General features: G+C 55.0%; 1 protein-coding gene across 11 annotated transcripts in view; it reads left to right on the top strand.

The window, feature by feature from the left end:
• The window catches only part of CCDC13 (coiled-coil domain containing 13), a 34,765-nt gene extending 20,597 nt beyond the window's left edge, over positions 1-14,168 (top strand). For 10 of the 11 annotated variants that reach the window (XM_081527688.1, XM_081527692.1, XM_081527689.1 and 7 more), the window contains 9 exons: positions 177-335; positions 964-1,140; positions 2,013-2,219; positions 3,832-3,971; positions 4,448-4,531; positions 6,671-6,793; positions 10,566-10,720; positions 12,715-12,829; positions 13,397-14,168. In XM_081527688.1, coding sequence (XP_081383814.1) covers positions 177-335; positions 964-1,140; positions 2,013-2,219; positions 3,832-3,971; positions 4,448-4,531; positions 6,671-6,793; positions 10,566-10,720; positions 12,715-12,829; positions 13,397-13,556 — 1,320 coding nt within the window. In that variant the 3' untranslated portion in view covers positions 13,557-14,168. Of the gene's footprint in view, positions 1-176; positions 336-963; positions 1,141-2,012; positions 2,220-3,831; positions 3,972-4,447; positions 4,532-6,670; positions 6,794-9,853; positions 9,943-10,565; positions 10,721-12,714; positions 12,830-13,396 lie in introns of all 11 variants that reach the window. The other variant, XR_014064708.1, reaches the window with a different exon arrangement.
• Positions 14,169-18,089: the final 3,921 nt, after the last annotated feature.

Genomic DNA, 18,089 nt, shown 5'->3' with positions numbered 1-18,089 from the left:
CTGCCACAGACCCCTTCCATCCCTCCCCCACCGCAGTCCCTCTCCTAGGGGCCGCTACATCCATCTGGAACTGTGGTGTCATCTGTCCAGGGGGGTCGTGCATCCATCTCACATCACAAGGCGGCCCCTTTGAGGGGTCGAGTCTGACTGCAGACCTGTTGTGGAACCACCTACAGGTTCGAGAGCTTGAGAAACAGCTGGGACAGACCCGGAGCCGGTCCGAAGAAACAGCCAGTGAGCTGTCTGTCTATCCCGACCCAAGGAAGCTGTCGGCCCAGGAGAAAAATCTGCTACGGATCCGCAACCTGGAGAGGGAGAAACAGGAAGGCTGGGAGGTAAGTGTGCCCAGCAGGAGGTCAGGGGCGTGAGGGGCCGGGAGACCACGACCACGTCTGTGAAGACTCAGAGGCTCTGAGGTTCGGGGTCACCTCTGTGCATGTTCCTCATGCCCTGTTGGTCCACCCTGAGCGACCTGACTGGTTCCTCACCCTGAGCCCATTTCATGCATATCAGGTTGGGCCCATCATGGCTGTTGTGGAGATGCTGGGCCTGAAACTAGCTCTTGATGGGGTGAGACACTTCAGTTTGGACCTTAGGCTTAGTGTTGTCCACTGAAGGATGGCTATTCTCTTTTTGCCAAGCAGGCAGGGATTGAGGGTCCTCAGAAGACACACTGGGGCTTCCCAGGTGGCTCAGTAATAAGAACCCACCTGCCAATACAGGAGATGCAAGAGATGTGGGTTTGATCCCTGGGTCAGGAAGATCCTCTGAAGGAGCAGATGGCAACCCACTCTAGCATTCTTGCCTGGAGAATCTCATGGAAAGAGGAGCCTAGTGGGCTACAGTCCATGGGGTTGCAACCCCTCTCTGCTCTGCCCTCATCAGTGAGTGGCAGTGAAGGCTCAGCGGTGACCCAGGGTCCCAGTCAGCCCTGCAGCCTGTGACTGCCCCCTCTGATTACAGAAACTTGCAGCGGAGCGGGATGCCCTCCAGAGAGAGCTCGAAGAGCTGAAAAAGAAGTTTGAGGGCATGAGGTCCCGGAACAAGGTGCTGTCGAGCGAAGTGAAGACCCTCAGGAGTCAGATGGGGACCCTTGTGGAGAAGGGCCGGCATGACGATGAGCTCATTGATGCCCTCATGGTACAGTCATCTCTGGGGCCCCCGCCCCACCCAGAGACCTGCGACCCAGTCCCAGCCCCCAGAGTCCTCATGCGCCCAACATGCCACCCGCATAACCTGGGAGCTAGTTGCTCTGCTGGGCCCAGCCCCAAAGCCTGGCCCCGGGCACAGGAGCAGCATGGAGGCTGCCGGAGGGCCAGCAGAGGACCTGCTGTGAGGTTGATGCCGGCCATGAGCCACTGAGCCTGTGGATCCCAAAGGAGAAAGAAGAGGATGAGGGAGCAGATGTGATTACACCCTGGGTTATTTTTCATGGAGGAATGGAAAGGATGATTGTGGGGAGCCGGTGCATATCCCTGTCTGTGTGGTAGCGACAGCACACCCTTCTGGGCTCTTGGGGTGTGGTTTATCATGGTGAGTCACCAGTCATGTCCGACTCTTTGCAACCCCATGGACGGTAGGTAGCCTGCTAGGCTCCTTTGTCCATGGGATTTCCCAGGCAAGAGTACTGGAGTGGGTTGCCACTTCCTCTTCCAGGGAAGATAACCCTTAGGAACACATAATCCAATTTCACAGCTAGGTAAGTCATCCAAGGCCACACAACTGAATTCAAACCAGACTTATCTGATCGTAAAACCTCCTTGGATGGGGCTCCCGGAAGCCCCTTGGATGTCCTTCTTAGCCCTGATCTCAAGGAGAAGGAAGCTGAGGACAGGAAAACCTGGTTGAATGTCCGTTGAGGGCAGGCTAAGTATTCTTCCTTCTCAAGGAAACATTAGCGTCCCACTGTTAGCTTCCCAAGGAGCAGGGAAGGGGTGGGTTGCTGGTCTTCTCTTGTCCTTCTCTACCCAGAGTCATGGCTCCCCTCGCCCACCCTCCCACCCACCCCACAGGACCAGCTGAAGCAGCTCCAGGAGATTCTGAGCAGCCTGAGTCTGCAGGAGGAGAAGACGCGAGTGTCCCAGCACCGCTTAGACCAGCAGCTCAACAGCGAGGCTCAGCAGAGCAGCAGCCTGGTGGCCCAACTGCGGGCCATGGTGGCTGAGCGGGAGGCCAAGGTGCGGCAGCTGGAGCTGGAGATCGGGCAGCTCAGCGTGCAGGTAAGCGGGGAGCGGGCTCAGCCTGCTGGCTCCCAAGTCGGGGCAAGTCCACCCATTACCCAGAGAAACCTCAGCCACTTCCACTTCTCTCCACTTGTGTTCCCTCAGGCTGCACCATCTCCTACCTGGCCCTGCTTCGGCTCCCTGCTTCCATCTGGCTCCCCAGCCCATGCTGCACACACCTTTCCTCTCTAAAGTACAGATCTGATTGTCTCCCTGCTCCTTGTAAAACCTGTCTGTGGCTCCCCATCACCCTCAGCCTCACCTGGTCTTCAAGGGTCCAGGCTCCTGCCAGCTTATCCTCTCCCTCCCCAGCTGTGGCCTTCATCCTCATGACCCAAGATGGTGGCCACAGTGCCAGCACTTTTATCCACATTCCAGGCATTGGGATGGCAGAAGGGAAGCACACTCCTTCGTCCAGTCTGCAGGGCACCAGGTGACTGGCTTCTGCTGCCACCCCTCCTGCATCTTCTCTTCACTGCCCGCTGTCCACCACTCTGACCACGTGGATGCCACTGAGCTCCCCCATGGCCCTGCTTTCTCCCCACTCTGGGCCTGTGCACATACCCAAAGCACATGGCTTCCCTGTCCTCCCTCTCCGCTTTGACATCTTACTAGTCCAGAGCTGCTCCAGGAAGCTCCAGGGCTCCCAGTCTGTATTACAAGCCCCTCCTGGGTACTCTCCTAACTCCCCGTGCATCCCCAAGCCAAACTTTTGTCACACAGTGTGATTATTTTCCTGTTTTCTCCCCCAAATTCTCCTTGAGGGGGCACAGACCATGGTGCCTCAGTGCCTGGCCCAGGACCGAGCACACAGTAGTTGCTCAGTAAATACCTGTCTAACGTGTGAGCTCCTGAGGATGTTTTGCCTTAGCAGAGGCCTGGAGGTCATAGTATCTCCACCTCACTGCTGTCCTGGCTCCAGGCACAGAAAAGAGGACTGACCTTCACCTCAGAGGTCATACCGAGCAGTTGGGGGCTGAGCTCTACCCACCAGACAAACTGGCGCACGTGGCGGGTTTTCTCAGGGTGGGTGGGGCTTAGGGGACGCGCCAGGTGGTTCAGGGCTCACACCAACTGCCCCACTGTTGATGGTGGCCAGACCTCCCGTTGGGGGTCCTCAAACGTTCCTCCTTCCACTGGCCCCACCAGCCATCTGGAAGAGGGAGGGATGGGGAAGGTGGAGGCCTGAGAAGCCCAGCCTCCTGGCCAGGCTGCCGGCCCTTGCTCTTGGCTTCAGGTGTTCGGGAGGTCTTCGAGTCTCTAGCTGAAAAAGGCCTGAAGTCACACCTGGTGTTCACCCCCGTGTGGGTGGGGCTACCCGGAGAAGTGGACCTACCCCCTCACTTCCCCTTGGGACCTGAATGTGGAACAGCTTCCTGGCCCAGTCACCCTCCTCTGGCTGTGAAGCTCCCTTTCTGAAGAGAGGCATTATGAGCTGTCATTATCATGCAAACAGTGCCTTCACCCAACAGGCCTCGCTTTGCACTCCTGAAAAGAAGCCTCTTTCATACCCCTTGAAAGCCCCAAAATCAAGCCAAGGCCCCCTCCAGCCTTCTCCAGGCCTCTGAGCCAAGGCCCTGATGATGGAACTCACGTCTGTTCCCTGCAGTATCTTCGGAATAAAGGAGTAGACGAGGGCTCCAGCGGGCCCGAGGTCAGCCGGGCCTCCGCCAAGCTCCCCGAGGACCCTGGCCTGACCAAGCCCCCAGCCTCAGTGGGCGATCACGCTGGCAGGCTTGGATCTTCTCGGTAAGAAAAAATGGGGTGGGGGTTTGGAAAGTGCATCTTCATTATTCAGAAGAAAGGACGGGAAGCCACGGATGCAATTTTACGATGTCTGTGGTGTTGTCTTTCTGATACGTGGGCCTCCCCTTCCGTCAGCCTCGCGTCGGCATGAAGGAGCCAGTGAGTTCCAGATACCATTACTTCAAGAGCGTTTGGTTGCAGCTCTCTGTAAAACTGGCTCCCAACTGGCCTCAATTCTCACCTGCTTCTAGGATTCTCAGACAGATCCGTGTGGGACCCTTCGAGGCTCTGATGTCCCCTGGTTCTGTCTTGTTTTTAAGCAAGCTAGAGTTCTAGAAAGGAGGGTGGCAAATCCACAGGGTGGCTGTAAGGGCCAGCCCTGCCCCCTCCACTCCCACGTCCCTGCTGGCCCCTGCTCCCCTCACAGCCGGGCCCAGCCTGCCTGCCCGTGGTGATGAGCCCATTCTGTCTTCGCACAGCTCCGTGACCAGCCTGGGCCACACACTGGTGGAATCTTCTCTCACGTGGCCTTCCCTGCCCAGTCCTCATGGGGCCTCACCCAGGTAGGAACCCAGCCCTCTCAGCACCATGCCCTCACAGGACTTCCCATCCTTGATCACTCAGCCAGTGTTACCATCCCGTTACAAGGATGGGAAACTGAGGCCAGGGCCTTATCTAAGGTGAAAGAGTAAGTGGCTTCACGATAGGAGTCCTGGCCTAGTGTTCCTTCTGCTACCAGAGTTCACACCAGGAACCTTCCAGGGCCTGGGGCCCAGCACCTTCCCTTGCCTCCTCTTGCCCATTGAGAGTCCGTCTCTAGGGGGAGAATTTCACGTCACACGGCTCCCACTTTAAGCCACTGATATCCCCTCAGCTCTCTGGCCTGCTCTTTGTTGATAGAATCAAGCCATAGCACTCAAATGGGCCCTTTGTTCTTCCTGCCAGCTCACGGACAAAGGGCTGCTTTGTTCCGCCTCACTCTGTCCTGTGTACTGTCCACTGGAGCCGTGCTCCTGCCATCAGCTCCTGCCCCCACTCCTTGGGCAGGTCAGCTCAGGTTCTGGTTGAGGCCTCTCAAGGGCCTCTGTCTCGCATTCGCCTTGCTGTGTGGCTCTCGGCAAATCAGTCCTCCCTAGGGCTGCTGTCCCCCAGGAAGTGTCTGGGGGTGCTTCCGGCCTGATATCTGGCAGCACAGGCACTATAGGCTGAGGCCAGCCCTGCAGACGCCCCCTCCATCAGCCTGGGGCCACAAGGGCATGGGGGAGAGGGGTCTGACCCAGAGCTTCAAGGGCCCATGTCACACACTCCTCTGTCGCTCTGAGGTGGTTATCACAGTAGTGAGAGCAGGAGGACAGACAAGACAAACCTAAGGGCCCTTGCAGGCTTATATGGCCATGATCTCTGCACTCCAAAGGGATGCAGGAGCCAATGTGCCCCGGGCTGGCCAGACTGCTGGTTCTTAAGCTTGTGTCTGCCACAAGACACACATATTTACTAAAGCCAACCACATGTGAGTCCTGCCCTCACGGAGCTCACAGTTCCCTCCCACCAGGGACAAGACAGATGTTTGTCAAGCAGGAGTGACCCCAGAGAGCGTGTCTATCGGGGCTAGCGTGCTGGCTCAGATGCGGTGCCTGGGAGGCAGGCGGAGTGAGGGGATAACTCCCTCCCCCAACATGTGAGATCACAGAGGTGACTAGAGTAGGTTTTCCCAACTCACTGTGCACACGAATCAGCTGAGGATCTGCCAGGTTAGAGCAGGTTCTGACTCCGCAGGAAGGATCCTGCAGGAAATGGGATCCCGCATTTCCAGCAAGCTCGCTGATTCAGAGACCACACTGAGCGGCAAAGCCTTAGAGTATACTTAGGAACCAGAACAGGGAGGAGCCTGCAGTCCTCAGAGACCATCTCAACCAACCCCTGTTCAGCGGGCGGACTGGGACCCAGAGAGGGGAGCCAGTCAGCTTCTGGGCTCTAGGCCCCAGCCCAGCCCTCCTCGTGTCCTGTGGTTCTGGAAGAGCAAGTCAGCCTCACCAGGGTCTCCCTAGGAAGGGTGAGGGCAAAGCAGACAGCAGCTTGGCACTGTACAAGGGTTGTGGGGGTGGGGGTGTGCAGAGCTCACCTTTGGTCCCAACCTCAGCCAGCAGGTATGGCCAGTGATAAGAAGGGAGCCAGTGATGAGCTGGATCAGGGCTGGAGAAAGCTGACTAAATTACAAAGCAAGAGTCCAGGGCCCAGGAAAGAGGACTGGGCTTGGGGTGATGCCAGGAGATACAGGAGGGCCGAGACAGGCTGACAGGGAGACAGAAGCTGGGCCCAGGTGGCACTGAGAAGGGCGGCCAGGTCCCACACCACACAGGTTCCCAGGGTACCACCAGGTCCCCAAGAGTCAGCTTCCAAGGCAACCAGACTGATTCCAGGCCCCTACAGGGACTGGGTGGACAGAGGTGCTGATGAAACTCTAGTCCTGGTGGGGTCTGGCTTTGGAGCCAGCTAAGTGAGGTCGAGAGACTTCAGCAGAGCCAGGAATGGAGGCCTGAGAAGAAGCCAGTGGAAGAGGCCAGAAGGGACTGGACTGTATTCCTTCTCTCTGGTTCCCTTTGAGGACCCATGAAAGTCCTTCCAGTCCCTCCCACCCTCACAGGGATAAGCGTCTCTTCAGGTAAGCCTTAACTGACCTCTGCCCCCACAATGGTCCCCAGGTTCTTGGACTCCCCTGAACAAAAAGGCTGGCAGACACAAGTGACGGAGTTCAAGGCCCTCTGGCAGGCTGCCGAGGTAGAGCGCGACCGGCTCACCGAGTTTGTCACCGTCCTGCAGAAACGGTAATGCCTGGAGCCAGGGACACACTCTCGTGGGCCCAGGCTGGCTGGTGGTGGGCAGCCTGACCCAGGGGCATCCCTCTTGGACAGAGGCCAGGCCATGTCCGTGACTGGGTCCACCCCACTGGTGAGCTTGGTTCCCGTAGTGTTGGTCCCGGGTCTTCCCAGCCACATCTCATGTGTCCCCCGAGTGCCCCTCAGTCTCGGGGCCCCGTCATCACACTTGTGTTCTGCCCTGTCCTGTGTGCCCCAGTAGGACTGCTGGATGCACGTGGCCGTGAGGTGGGAGTCTCAAGGAAGGGACTCTCTGAAGTAGGTAAATCAGTCAAGTCAACTCACCATAAGAAAGATCTAGGATGAGCATGGCACTGTACTCCGTGTCTCTGCAGGCTGTGGTGGGAAGAAGTGCCAGGCGAGCCTGAGGCCTGAAATAACAAAGAGGAAGAGGGTCACTGAGAGACAGGGGGCTGAGACTTTCCTGGTTGGGGGAGGGAAGCGGGTGGCCTGAGGTAGTGGACCGGGAGTTTGGTTTCCTCTAAGGGGTTGTTGACAGATTTCTATTCAGATAAACCAGTGTTCCTCGCTCAAGTGATACTTTTGGCAAGAACTGTGGGTGCCCAGGCCAACACACGGCCCAACCATGTGACCTCCACGCTGAAAAATATAAAGGATATCACTGAGTATCTCCCTGAACAGGCTATGTCACATGTCAGTTAGGGCTCTTTGGTGACAATAGAAACCAGTTCTGGCTAAGTCAAGAGAAAGGAGAGTGTGGGAAAGTGCTGGCCGACTCCAAGGTGCAGGGCAGAAGAGGAGCCCAAGAAGGTCCAGGGATGTCAGCAGCAAGAACCCTGGAGTAGTCTCTCCTGGGCCATGAGAATGATGCAGGCCCAGTGGATTTCAGTTCTTGTGCCACTGGGTCCCGGGAGAGAAGGTCTAGCTGGCCTGGGTGGCTCACAGGTCAACCGTGGACAAAGGCCAGACAGCCTTACTGGAAGGACCTCCAGGTGCTCACATAATAGAGGAAGGCTGGGACTTCCCTGGTGGCCCAGCGGTTAAAGCTCCATGCTTCCACTGCAGGGGGCATGGGTTTGAAACCTGGTCAGGGAACTAAGATCCTCCATGCCACATACTGCAGTCAAAAAAAAAAAAAAAATTTTAATTAAATGGAGGAGAGGCGAATTGCCAAAGGAAAAGATGGAGTAAGTCACCAAAGGAGCTGAGGTGCTGGGATGGCAACTGCCTAAGCAGTGAGGGGTAATCAGCTTTGTTTTCTTTTCAGTAGTACGTACACAGAGGGGGTATGAATTTCAGACATGCTCAAGCAAATGAGAAAAAGTAACATTAATTCTTTTTCTGTCATTGAAATATAATGGCTAGCACAAGCCTCCAGCCTATCCAATGGAAGAAACATACTCAGTCATGGCTTTCTCTCCCATTTTCTTTGAGCTGCACCTGAGTCTGGGGCAGCGTGGGTGTGAAGCAAGGTGACTCGGTTATCTACTGCTGCCTAACAAACCATCCCAGACCTAGTGGCCTCAAACATGATTTATTCTTTCTTCCCGTTCTGTGGGCAGCCTGGGTAATTCTGCTTCACATGATGCCAGCGGGATCACTCACAGTCTCCGTTCAGCTAGCTCGGTAGGGGCGCCTCCTTTCTCCTGTATGTCGCCTCTCTCTCCCTGTGGTGCCGCATCTTCCAGGGCCTCTCCATGCAGGGCTGGGGTGAGGGTGGGGCAGGCGAGAGACCTAGGGCACAACATTCAAGAGACGCCCTCAGAGTCACACGTGTGTGATTCTATCTCAGCTGATACCCAGACCTTCTGGGGAACGGAATTTTACATTTTATTTTATTTTCATGACTTTTTATTCGAATAGCTACATGTGGACACGAGGCTGCAGCCACTGTGTTGAGCAGCACAACTCCATCATGTTCTACCATATTCCATGGTGTGAATATGTTACCTTTGGTCTTTCCCCTGTTGATGCACCTTTAGGTTGTTTTAGTCATTTGCTTTAGCAAATAAAGTCTCAAGGAACATTCAAAATAACAAGGAATATTGAAACTAACATTGTTAGTTTCAAAGAACTAACACAACACTAACAGGTTGTGTTAGTAGCTGTATACTGTGTTGGCATACAGTTCTGTGTTGGTAGTTGTATTCTGTTCAAAATTGTTACCATTCTGTTCCTTCTTGAAGGAAGGGAAGAAGGAAGGTGGGAAGATGGGAAGAATGCTTCCTCCAACAGTGTTCTCACACTTCCAGGTTCCCACTCTGATTTGCATGGGTCTATGTGTGTATGTGATCCTTTGCTTGGGTGAAACCTCAAAGAGTCCTAGCCTTCTAGCTGAATCTTTGGTATCACGAAAGTCTGAAATGCCATACCTCAGCATAAGAAGGACCATAGCCTCAAACTCAGTGAGAAAATAATCAGATCCTTCGGTGAAATAACCAAATAACAAGGACTTGAAGGCCCATAAATTCATGACAAGTATATAGAAAATAATAAGTAATCATAGTAACGAACAGAAAGCAATCACTAACTCTAAGCAAAACAAGCAAATAAGAAAATAAACGTCCAGAATTCTTTGGTAGTCTAGTGCTCAGGACTCGGAGTGCTTCCAGTGCAGAGGGCACTGGTTCAATCTGTGGTTGGGGAACTAAGATCCCACATGCTGTGTGACATGGCCAAAAAAAAAAAGTAATCATGAGTATACTGCTTCTTGAGTGTCCTAATGTAACCCTCTGTGGCAGACAGGATTTTGTTCTCTGTGTCCTTCACCACTCTTGTCCCTGTGAATACTTTATGTTATATGGCAAAAGAGATTTTGCAGATGTAATAATCATCATGGACCCTGAAACAGGAAGATTATCCTGGATTACCCAATCTAATCACTTGAACCCTTAAAAGCAGAGAAATTTCTCCATCTGGGGTCAGTCAGAGAGGTGCTACAGAAAAAGTCAGAGTCAGAGCATGAAAAGGGTACCTGGCTGGCTTTGGAGATGGAGGGGGCCCAGTAGTCTCTAAAAGTTGAAAGTCACCCAGCCAACAAACCAACAGGAAACAGGGATTTCAGTCCTTCAACTGGAACTGAAGCCTTCCAACAACCTGGACAAGCCTAGAAGCAGATTCTCTCCTAGAAACTCCAGGTAAGAGCCCAGTTCAGCCAACACCTTGATTTTGGCGTAGAAAACCTGGAGCAGAGAAACCAACAGGACCTGCTAAACGTCTGACTTACAGAACCATGGGGTGATAAATCTGCATTGTTTTAAGCTAAGTCTGTGGTAATTTGTTACAGCAGCAATAGAAAACAAATATGCCACCTAACATTCATTCAGCCCCCAATAATGGTAATATAACTACACTGGGAGGTAGTGAGGTGATTCTGTTTGGTGAGGAGAAAGTACTAAAATAAAACTAAAATCTCACATTGCATAAGATATACTCATAAGATTATATTTAAGCCTTAAAAAATAGCAGCATAAGCATCTGTAGAAATATGGCAGTAGTGAAAGAACAGCTAAACGTGGTATAAGTGGTTGCTTCTGGAGAGCAGGAATTGGGAATGAGGAGGGGTGGGAAGAGGCTGCATTTATTTATTTTTTTTCATTTTAAGGCTTAGAGAGAACTATATGGTTTTTAAATGCACATATCTATGTTACTGCAATAAAAATAAGGAAGAACGGAGCCTGTGACCACCGGTGTAAGATGTGCCTAGCTCTCCGAGAGTAGGTGTCAGGGAGTATGGTGGCCCCTGTTCTCTCATCACCAGGGTGGAAGAGAGGAACAGCAAGCTCCTGGAGTCAGAGAGGAGGCTGCAGGAAGAGCGGCACCGTGCCGTGGCGCTGGAGCAGCACCTGGAGAGGATGCGCCTGGAGCCGGGCAGGATGTCAGCCTCTCAGAGAGCAGCCCTCAGGAGCAAAACAGGTAGGGCTGGGGGTGGGCCAGCCCAGGGCCACATGGGCTGATGGTGCTCTGGGGCTCCTGGTTCTGACTGGGGGGCCCAGGGGAGAGGACACGCAGCAGCAGAGGCAGGCTGAGCTCCACCCTGGTGGAGGGGCTCCTGACTGGCTCTGCCCTCTGTCCTGAGCCCCTTAGCTTCCAAGGGCAGGACCCTAAGGTTCCTCATGTCACTTCTGCTTTCATCCCATTGGCCAGATCCTAGCCACATGACCACATCAGCTGCAGAGGGCAGTTTAGGTGTCCTAAACTAAAAGTTCAGTTCTATGGCTCTAACACAGTGGTTCTTAAGGTACAGTCTCTGGACCACAAGTGGCAGCATCTTGTGGGGCAGGGGAAGTCGGGGTGCGCGATGCCAGAGCCAGAAGCCATTTCTGGGGAGGGAGAATCTTCAGTGTGGAGATGATAGGTCTGCCTCTCTCTGATATCTCTATCCCCACCCCTCTGGGTTCTGGCGTGGACTATTGTCCCCACTTCCCTGCCTCTCAACACCCCAGTACCCCTCCCCCAGCCAAGGACACTTAGATCTTTTCTCCCAGGGCAGGTGAGATCAGAACACTGCAGGACGTGCCAGAAGTAGGGCACGGAGAAGGAGTAAAGCCCTTTTCCCACCAGCAGAGCCAAGACTCCAGGGCTTACCAGGAGCTGCTGAGAGTACAGGCTGGGGAAGGACTACAGGGTTTAGCTCTGCTGAGCTCTCAGGAACGGGTCCCTTAGGGATGTAGTGTCTCCAGACCTTGGACTTACCTCTTGCCAGGCAGCCGAGCTCCCAACTAGAGAGGGATAAGCCACAGTAAGAAAAACTAGTTTGGCACTGTCTGGACAAGGAAGGGGCAACTGCCTGGAGAGAAAGTGACCATGTGGCATCTGTGCATGCTGCCTGTGATATGGGAGAAGTACCACCCCTCTGGGGGGCACAGCACACCCCTTCACCTATGCAATAGGAAGCCTGATTGTGCAATGTGGTCCCTTGTCACAGTTCCATGCCAGTGGGGAAGAGAACAATAAACAAACCAGCAAAGGATGGTAGGTCAGATGCAGGCAGGTGCTGTGGCTCACAGCAGAGGAAGGGGACAGGAGGTACGGACAGCAGCTGATTTCTGTGGGGCGGTCACCCTAACTGATGAGCTGACATCTGAGCAAAGACAGCAGAAGGAGGTGGGGATGTGGCACAGATACCAGAGGGAAGAACAAGTGCAAAGGCCCTGAGGTGGGTACATGGCTGGAAGCTTGGAGGCAGTGAGACTGGAGCATGGGGAGGGGAATATGAAGTGAGATAGGGAAGTCATGAAGTGCTGAAGAGGTGGTTCCATCACACAGGCCTTGAAGGCCAGACGTGCATTCACTGTGGCCTCACAGAGCTCTGGAGGCAAGAACTATTCTCATGAAACAGGTGAGGAAACCAGCTCAGAGAGGTTGATAGTTTACCTGGGGCCACACAGCAGGAGGTAAAAGCCAGGGCTGCTGATGTCAGGTGATTTACCCTGCACCATGCCGCCCCTGAGGTCTTATTCAGCACAGAGGATTTCTGATGCTTTGATAGTACTCGAGTTCCCCACCAGGTGGGCTCTGATTGCTTTTTCTGAGCACTCTTTGTCCCCTGGACCCGGTCACCCTGGATTCCCTATATGTATGGATAGAGCTGGAGGTGAGGGGCCCAATGGTAAGAGAGCATCAGATCCGATGACCGCCTAGGCTCAGACCCAACCTGCAGGCCAGACCTCAGGCCCAGCTGACTTCCACAAACTTGTAAAATGCAAATATGAAAACATTAACAAGAATAGCCATCTCAGTACAAAGCAGGGCCTGGAGGAAGGCAGCCTATACCCTGAAGGAGGTATGTTTCAAAAAGTGGAAAAGCAGGAAGTGGACAGTTGGGGGTTGGGGGTGGGGGTGGGGTGGGGAGTGCTAACACAGGACCATGGGCCTCATCACATAAAGTGGCCACTGCTGCCCTACAGGTCTGCCTGCCTCTAACACCAGGCACCACCCGAGCGAAAGTGAGAGGAAGGACCCATCTTCCGCCCAGCTCTCCAGTGTGCCCATGGAATCCCAGATGGAGGAGCTGACCACCAGGTGCTCCCTGCCTCTTCTTCTGGAAAGGGTGATGTTGCATGGGTGGAGGTGCTCTGAGAGGCAGAGGGATCACATCGCTCCCTGCCTGACTTCTATTTGCCCAGAAGGCTGGTCCTCCAGGGTCCTGGGTTCTAGGCCTGCAATTCAGCGCCTGGCCATCAGGGGGCAGAGAGACCCAACCATGACTAAAGATCTCATGGTCCCAAGAAAAGCTTTATCATGCGTGGGTTACCGAATCCACTTTTCTCATTCACTTAAACTTTTTAAGGTCAAATGAAGTGGTGGGAAAGGAAGAAAGGGGAACCTCTATAAATTAGTACTCATGCCTTGAGGCAGTCAACATTTTGGGGAACTACCAGATACTAGGCCCAGCAGCTGTGAGTGGGCCCAGAGAGGAATACCATATGGTATTATTCCCCAAGGGTCCCTGAGAGGAGGGGACTGGTCAGAGAGTACCCTGAGTGTGAAGAGCAGCTGTGCTGGCAGCCCCAGGGCCCTTCACAAATATGCACACATGCTCACATGTGTCAGCTCAGCCATGCTGAGCCCTCTCTCTGTGTGGTCCAGGCTGGCCATCCAGGCGGAGGAGAATGAAATGCTGAAGGCTGCCCTAGGCAATGCCCTACAGGGAAAGGAGGAGGACTTCCGAATGTACCATGAGACCCTGGACCAGGTGAAAGGGGTTTTCCTGCAGGCCCTGCGGCAGCAGAAAGCAGACAAGCACTAGGATGGCAGCCCAGCATCAGCCTGGCTGGACAGGGCAGCCTTAGGCCTTGAGAGGACAAGGCTCTATCTGAGGACTCCATCTGCTCCTGGAAGCCAACCTGAAACAGCCAGCTGGGCCCCTTCTCCCAGAAGAGGCGCTTCGAAGGGGACCAGAGCCAATATCCCATGGCAGGAGGGCAACATCCCTGGACATGCTTAGCCACAGCAGGGAAGGAGACCAACACCCTGTCAGCATCAGCAAGAGCTCTGGGATGAGAAGCCAGCTGTGGTCGAAGAGAGGCAGTCCCCTGTGCAGGTCCTCACTGCCCCTGTCCCCTGCAGGGGACCCTGCAGGGGACCCTGCAGGCCCACAGGGCTCCACATGTGCAGGAAGATGCAGAGGGCTCTGGGCTGGGAGCATCCCCCAGCCACCCAGCCACACTCCATCTCCCTCACCAGAGCATCCTTGTAGCCCAACGCCAAACCTATGCCATGGCTCCAACTGTGGGCATCCCCCCCTCTGCAGACTTGGGGGGCACTATGCTCCTAGTCATCTTGTCGACCCACACCTTAGACCTTCTTCCTTAGATTCAGACCCTCAGGTTTGTAATAATAATGATTATTTTCACAATCATTGCAGATCCCAGTGAGTGGGCATCTACTGTGTATACCTGACCCCCATCAAGATCTCCAATAACCCGGGGGGTTGTCACCCTATTTTACAGATGGAGAAACTGAGGCTCATGCAAAGACACAGAGCTAATATTTAACCCTGGCCTGCATGCCTCCAAAAGCCAGGGCCTCCAGTTGAGCTGATTACCCAGGGTGGGCGTGCTACCCACTGCTGGGCAGCTTGGCCCCCCCACCAGCTGCTTCAAGAGGCACCTCTTTTTGCTTCCAAAAGGCTGCAGCTGGTGGGCCCTGGCAGCAGAAGGCAGAAGCGAGGCCAGCAGGAGGATTTTGAGGCAGTGGGTCCAAGCAAAGGAAGAGTGTACCTCCCTCCCCATCACACAGGGCTGAGCTGGGAGGGCTGCTGAGGAGAGCTCCAGGCCGCTCTGTGACTGCCACAGTGTCACCCCCTCCACTGCAGTTACTGTCATGGGGAGGGGTGGCTCCATGGAGGGTAGCCACATCTCTGCTTACACAGGCCCACACAAAGACACAGATGCACACAAATCCCTAGACTCGGGAGCATGAATCATATGTATACACATGTGCCAACAGACGGTGCTGACTCCACACTCACAGGTCCTGCTTGGTAATTTCCCTTCAAGTGGCATCAGAGAAAAACTTCCTTCCCAGGAAACCTGAGGGGCCCTTCATCCTGATTGCCTTCACTACACTTGCTGAGGTCTCTAGACCTGTCACTCCATGCAGGGTCGGGGATCCGAGTAGGGGGGCCAGCATGGACTCCCTCCTCAGCCCCATCCCTGAAGAAGGGCTCCAACAGACAGGGTCCAGGAAGCTATGGATGGCTTTCCCTGAGGAGGGGGTTTTCACAGTTATGTATGCCACCTATGTGAGTCACTGCACAAGTGGCACAAGTGACTGGTCTTCTCTAGCAGGAATGTACATCTGCCTCTCCACACACACACACACACACACACACACACACACACATGGAGGGGCTAGCTTAGAGGTCTGCTCCACTCCCCCAGCAGAATCCCTCTTCAGGACTCACTGAATTAAAAGGTGCCAAGTGCTGGTGCAGTGGCTGGCACACAGTAAGCACTCAATAAATGTCAGCCCTCAGTATCTCCTCTATTAGTTCCACAAATACTTGTCCAGCAGCTCCTCTGCCCCAGGCAAGGGGGTGCCGGGCAAGGCAGACTTGGCCCCTGAGATCTTGGAAGCCCCAGACCAGCTGGGGAGACAGATTTCCAGGCCACCATGTACCCAGCCAGCTGGCCATCAAGTAGTCACCAAATGCCAACCGCATGCCAGCCTCTCCAGGCCTGTTAGGGGCCCAGAGGTGAACATGACTTGTTGCTGCTGCCTTTAGAGAGCTGCTGGTCTGGTCAAAGAGGCGTGGGAAACGGAGGGCCCTGATGGGAAGAGGTGGGGTGGGGTGGGGGGAGGCAGAGACAGAAAACCGCACCTCAGAGCCTCCCACCATCCCTATGGCTTCCAGGCTCACTGCCCAGGTCTGAGTGGGGCAGGGGCCATCCTTCTACTCTCCCTGAGGTATGGATGGGAGAAGGTGGAAGGGGAAGGCCCCGGAGAAGAAAGTGTTGTCAAAAGGGACAAGGACGGGGCCCTGAAGAATCTAACCCAGGTGGGCCAGGTGGGGAGTAGGACAACCTGGTCTGTCCAGGTGAGTGCCCTTGGCCCCTCCTGAGCAGCAGTGCCTGTCCCGAGGCAGACCTCCCCAGCCCTCAGGCACGTGGGTAGCTGGTGTGCTGGACTTTTCTCCCACAGAGGGGAACACTGAGGTCCCTGCCCAGAGCCACATGGTGGTAGGAATAGGAGACAGGTGCCCAGAGAGTGCAACAAACCAAGAGGCCTCACGTGAGGACTGTTCCTGGCTGCACCTTGGGCTGTGGGCCTCGGTGCTCAGGTTCCAACAATGACAGATGAGACCTGTTGAGTCATGAGTGTGGCTTGGCCGCTGTCCCTGTGGGGGCCTCTGGGGCACCAGAGCTGAGCCGAATGAGGTTGCAGTCTGGCTCAGGCTGATTCAAGCCCCAAACACATCCCACTGTCCTTGGCCCTCCGGAGGACTCCTCCGGGCCCCCATACCCCTCCTCCAGTGAGACCACAGCCACTATACAAGGAAGCATCTGCCCACCCACTCCATCTTCACAGGCACTGCCTGCACATACACCCTATCTCCTACAGTCCCTGAGCCTTACACACACACACACATACACACACGCCATAAACAACATACCACACACACACACTTTCCCCAAATTTTTACTATGAGCAGCAACCAGAAACAAATAAAGAGGACTCTGACACTTGAGAGAATTGGCCCCCTGCCCATCCTTCCCAGTGGCTCTTGCTGATCTCAGGCCAGTCACTTTCTGCCCCTCGTTTTGTGGGTGCCAGGTGCCCTCCCCTTGGCACCCCTCATGCAGGGAGGAGCTGGCCTCAGGCTGTCTACCCTGAGGTTCAGGAGGCCTCTCTAGCCCTCCACCCACCTGCCATCCACCCCACCCACGCTCCCGACAGACTCCACTGTGCGGGGCTCACCTGGTGGACCTCCTGCTGTGTGTGAGTGCTGCCTGTCTGGGCCTCTGGAGCGAGCGAGGGGTCTCCACCTCTCTTAACAGCTTCTCTCTATGAGCAGTCCGGTGAGCCAGGCCCTGGCCATGGAGGGAGTCGTCGAATCCCCCCAAGAACCCAGTGAGGTCAGGGCCAGCAGGGTGCCCATTTACAGATGAGCATCTGAGGCTCAAAGAAGTGGATGGCCAGCAAGGTGGAGCTCAGGCTCAAGTCGGGCCAGCTGCACCTGGGTTCCTAATGGTGAGACCAGACCACCCCATCTGCTTCCCAGAGTCGTTCTCTTTGAGTCTCACAAGGGCACCAGCTGGATGGCTGGCCCAGGCTGGTCTCAGCCAGCACGAGTGTGGGTGTGCCAGGTTCCTGCCCCTGCAGGGAAACCAGTTCCAGAAGCTTATGCAGCTGACCCAACAGCTGATTCTAACCTCCTGTCAGTTTCCTTTTCTATCAACTAGGAAAAATGGTAACCACCCCTTCCCTAGGGATTGTGGTGACATTAAAAAGAGTTAATCCATGTACGGTCTTATAATGATGCCTGGCTACTGTGATTAACTTGTTTCTCCTCTAACCATCATTGCCTCTACCTTGGGACTCTGTTCAGGTATCCCACCTCCTCCAGGAAGCCCGCCCTAACCCCCCCAGTCTGGCTTAGGCACCCCTGCCTGATGCTGGCCTCCTCTAGCACTTGTGATCCATGACGGGAGCCCCCACCCAGCCCCTACAGGGCAGGAATCACCGCTCATGCTTCTCCAAGTCAGGGACCAGCCATGCCAGGCTCCGTGTCACTCTGGGGAGTGTGTGCTGGGAGGGAGCTTGTCACCTTAAGGTATTATGGAAAGGTAGGGTACTCTCCTGCCCAGGCCTTGCTCAGGCCCTGGAAGTGCCCCTGCTAGGGGTAGAGGGTGGAGAGCACCCCTTCCTCCTCTAGTCTCAGCTGAGCATATGACTGGAGTTGGAGGATCAGCATGGGCTCCAGGACCTATCCTTGATGGATTACCATCACACAGCTCCTTCTGCCCCCAGACTCTGCCCCCCTTGCACATGCACAAACAGGCCCTCACAGACTGAGAGCCTCACCCCAAAGGATCCCAGAGTGGCTGGATCACTGGGTGGCACTGGCCTTAAGGAGGCTGTGAGGGACCCCGGCACACTCCCTAGCAGGGAACTCTGGGGTCTGGCATCCACCCATGTATCCGTCCGACCCACTGGGCTCTGGAGCCGAGGTGGAGTGGCCCTCAGGATACCCCTCTGTATCAGGTTGGCTGGTTTGAGGCCTTGGCTACCCCTTCCCAGAATGAGGGCCCTGTCTTTCCCAGAGGAGTCCCAGTTG

This window comes from Giraffa tippelskirchi, chromosome 9 (genome assembly GCF_054371585.1).
Source record: "Giraffa tippelskirchi isolate mGirTip1 chromosome 9, T2T-mGirTip1v1.2.pri, whole genome shotgun sequence".
Classification (NCBI taxonomy): domain Eukaryota; kingdom Metazoa; phylum Chordata; class Mammalia; order Artiodactyla; family Giraffidae; genus Giraffa; species Giraffa tippelskirchi.
Note: the sequence above shows the minus strand (reverse complement) of the source record. Positions and strands in the feature narration are given on the sequence as shown.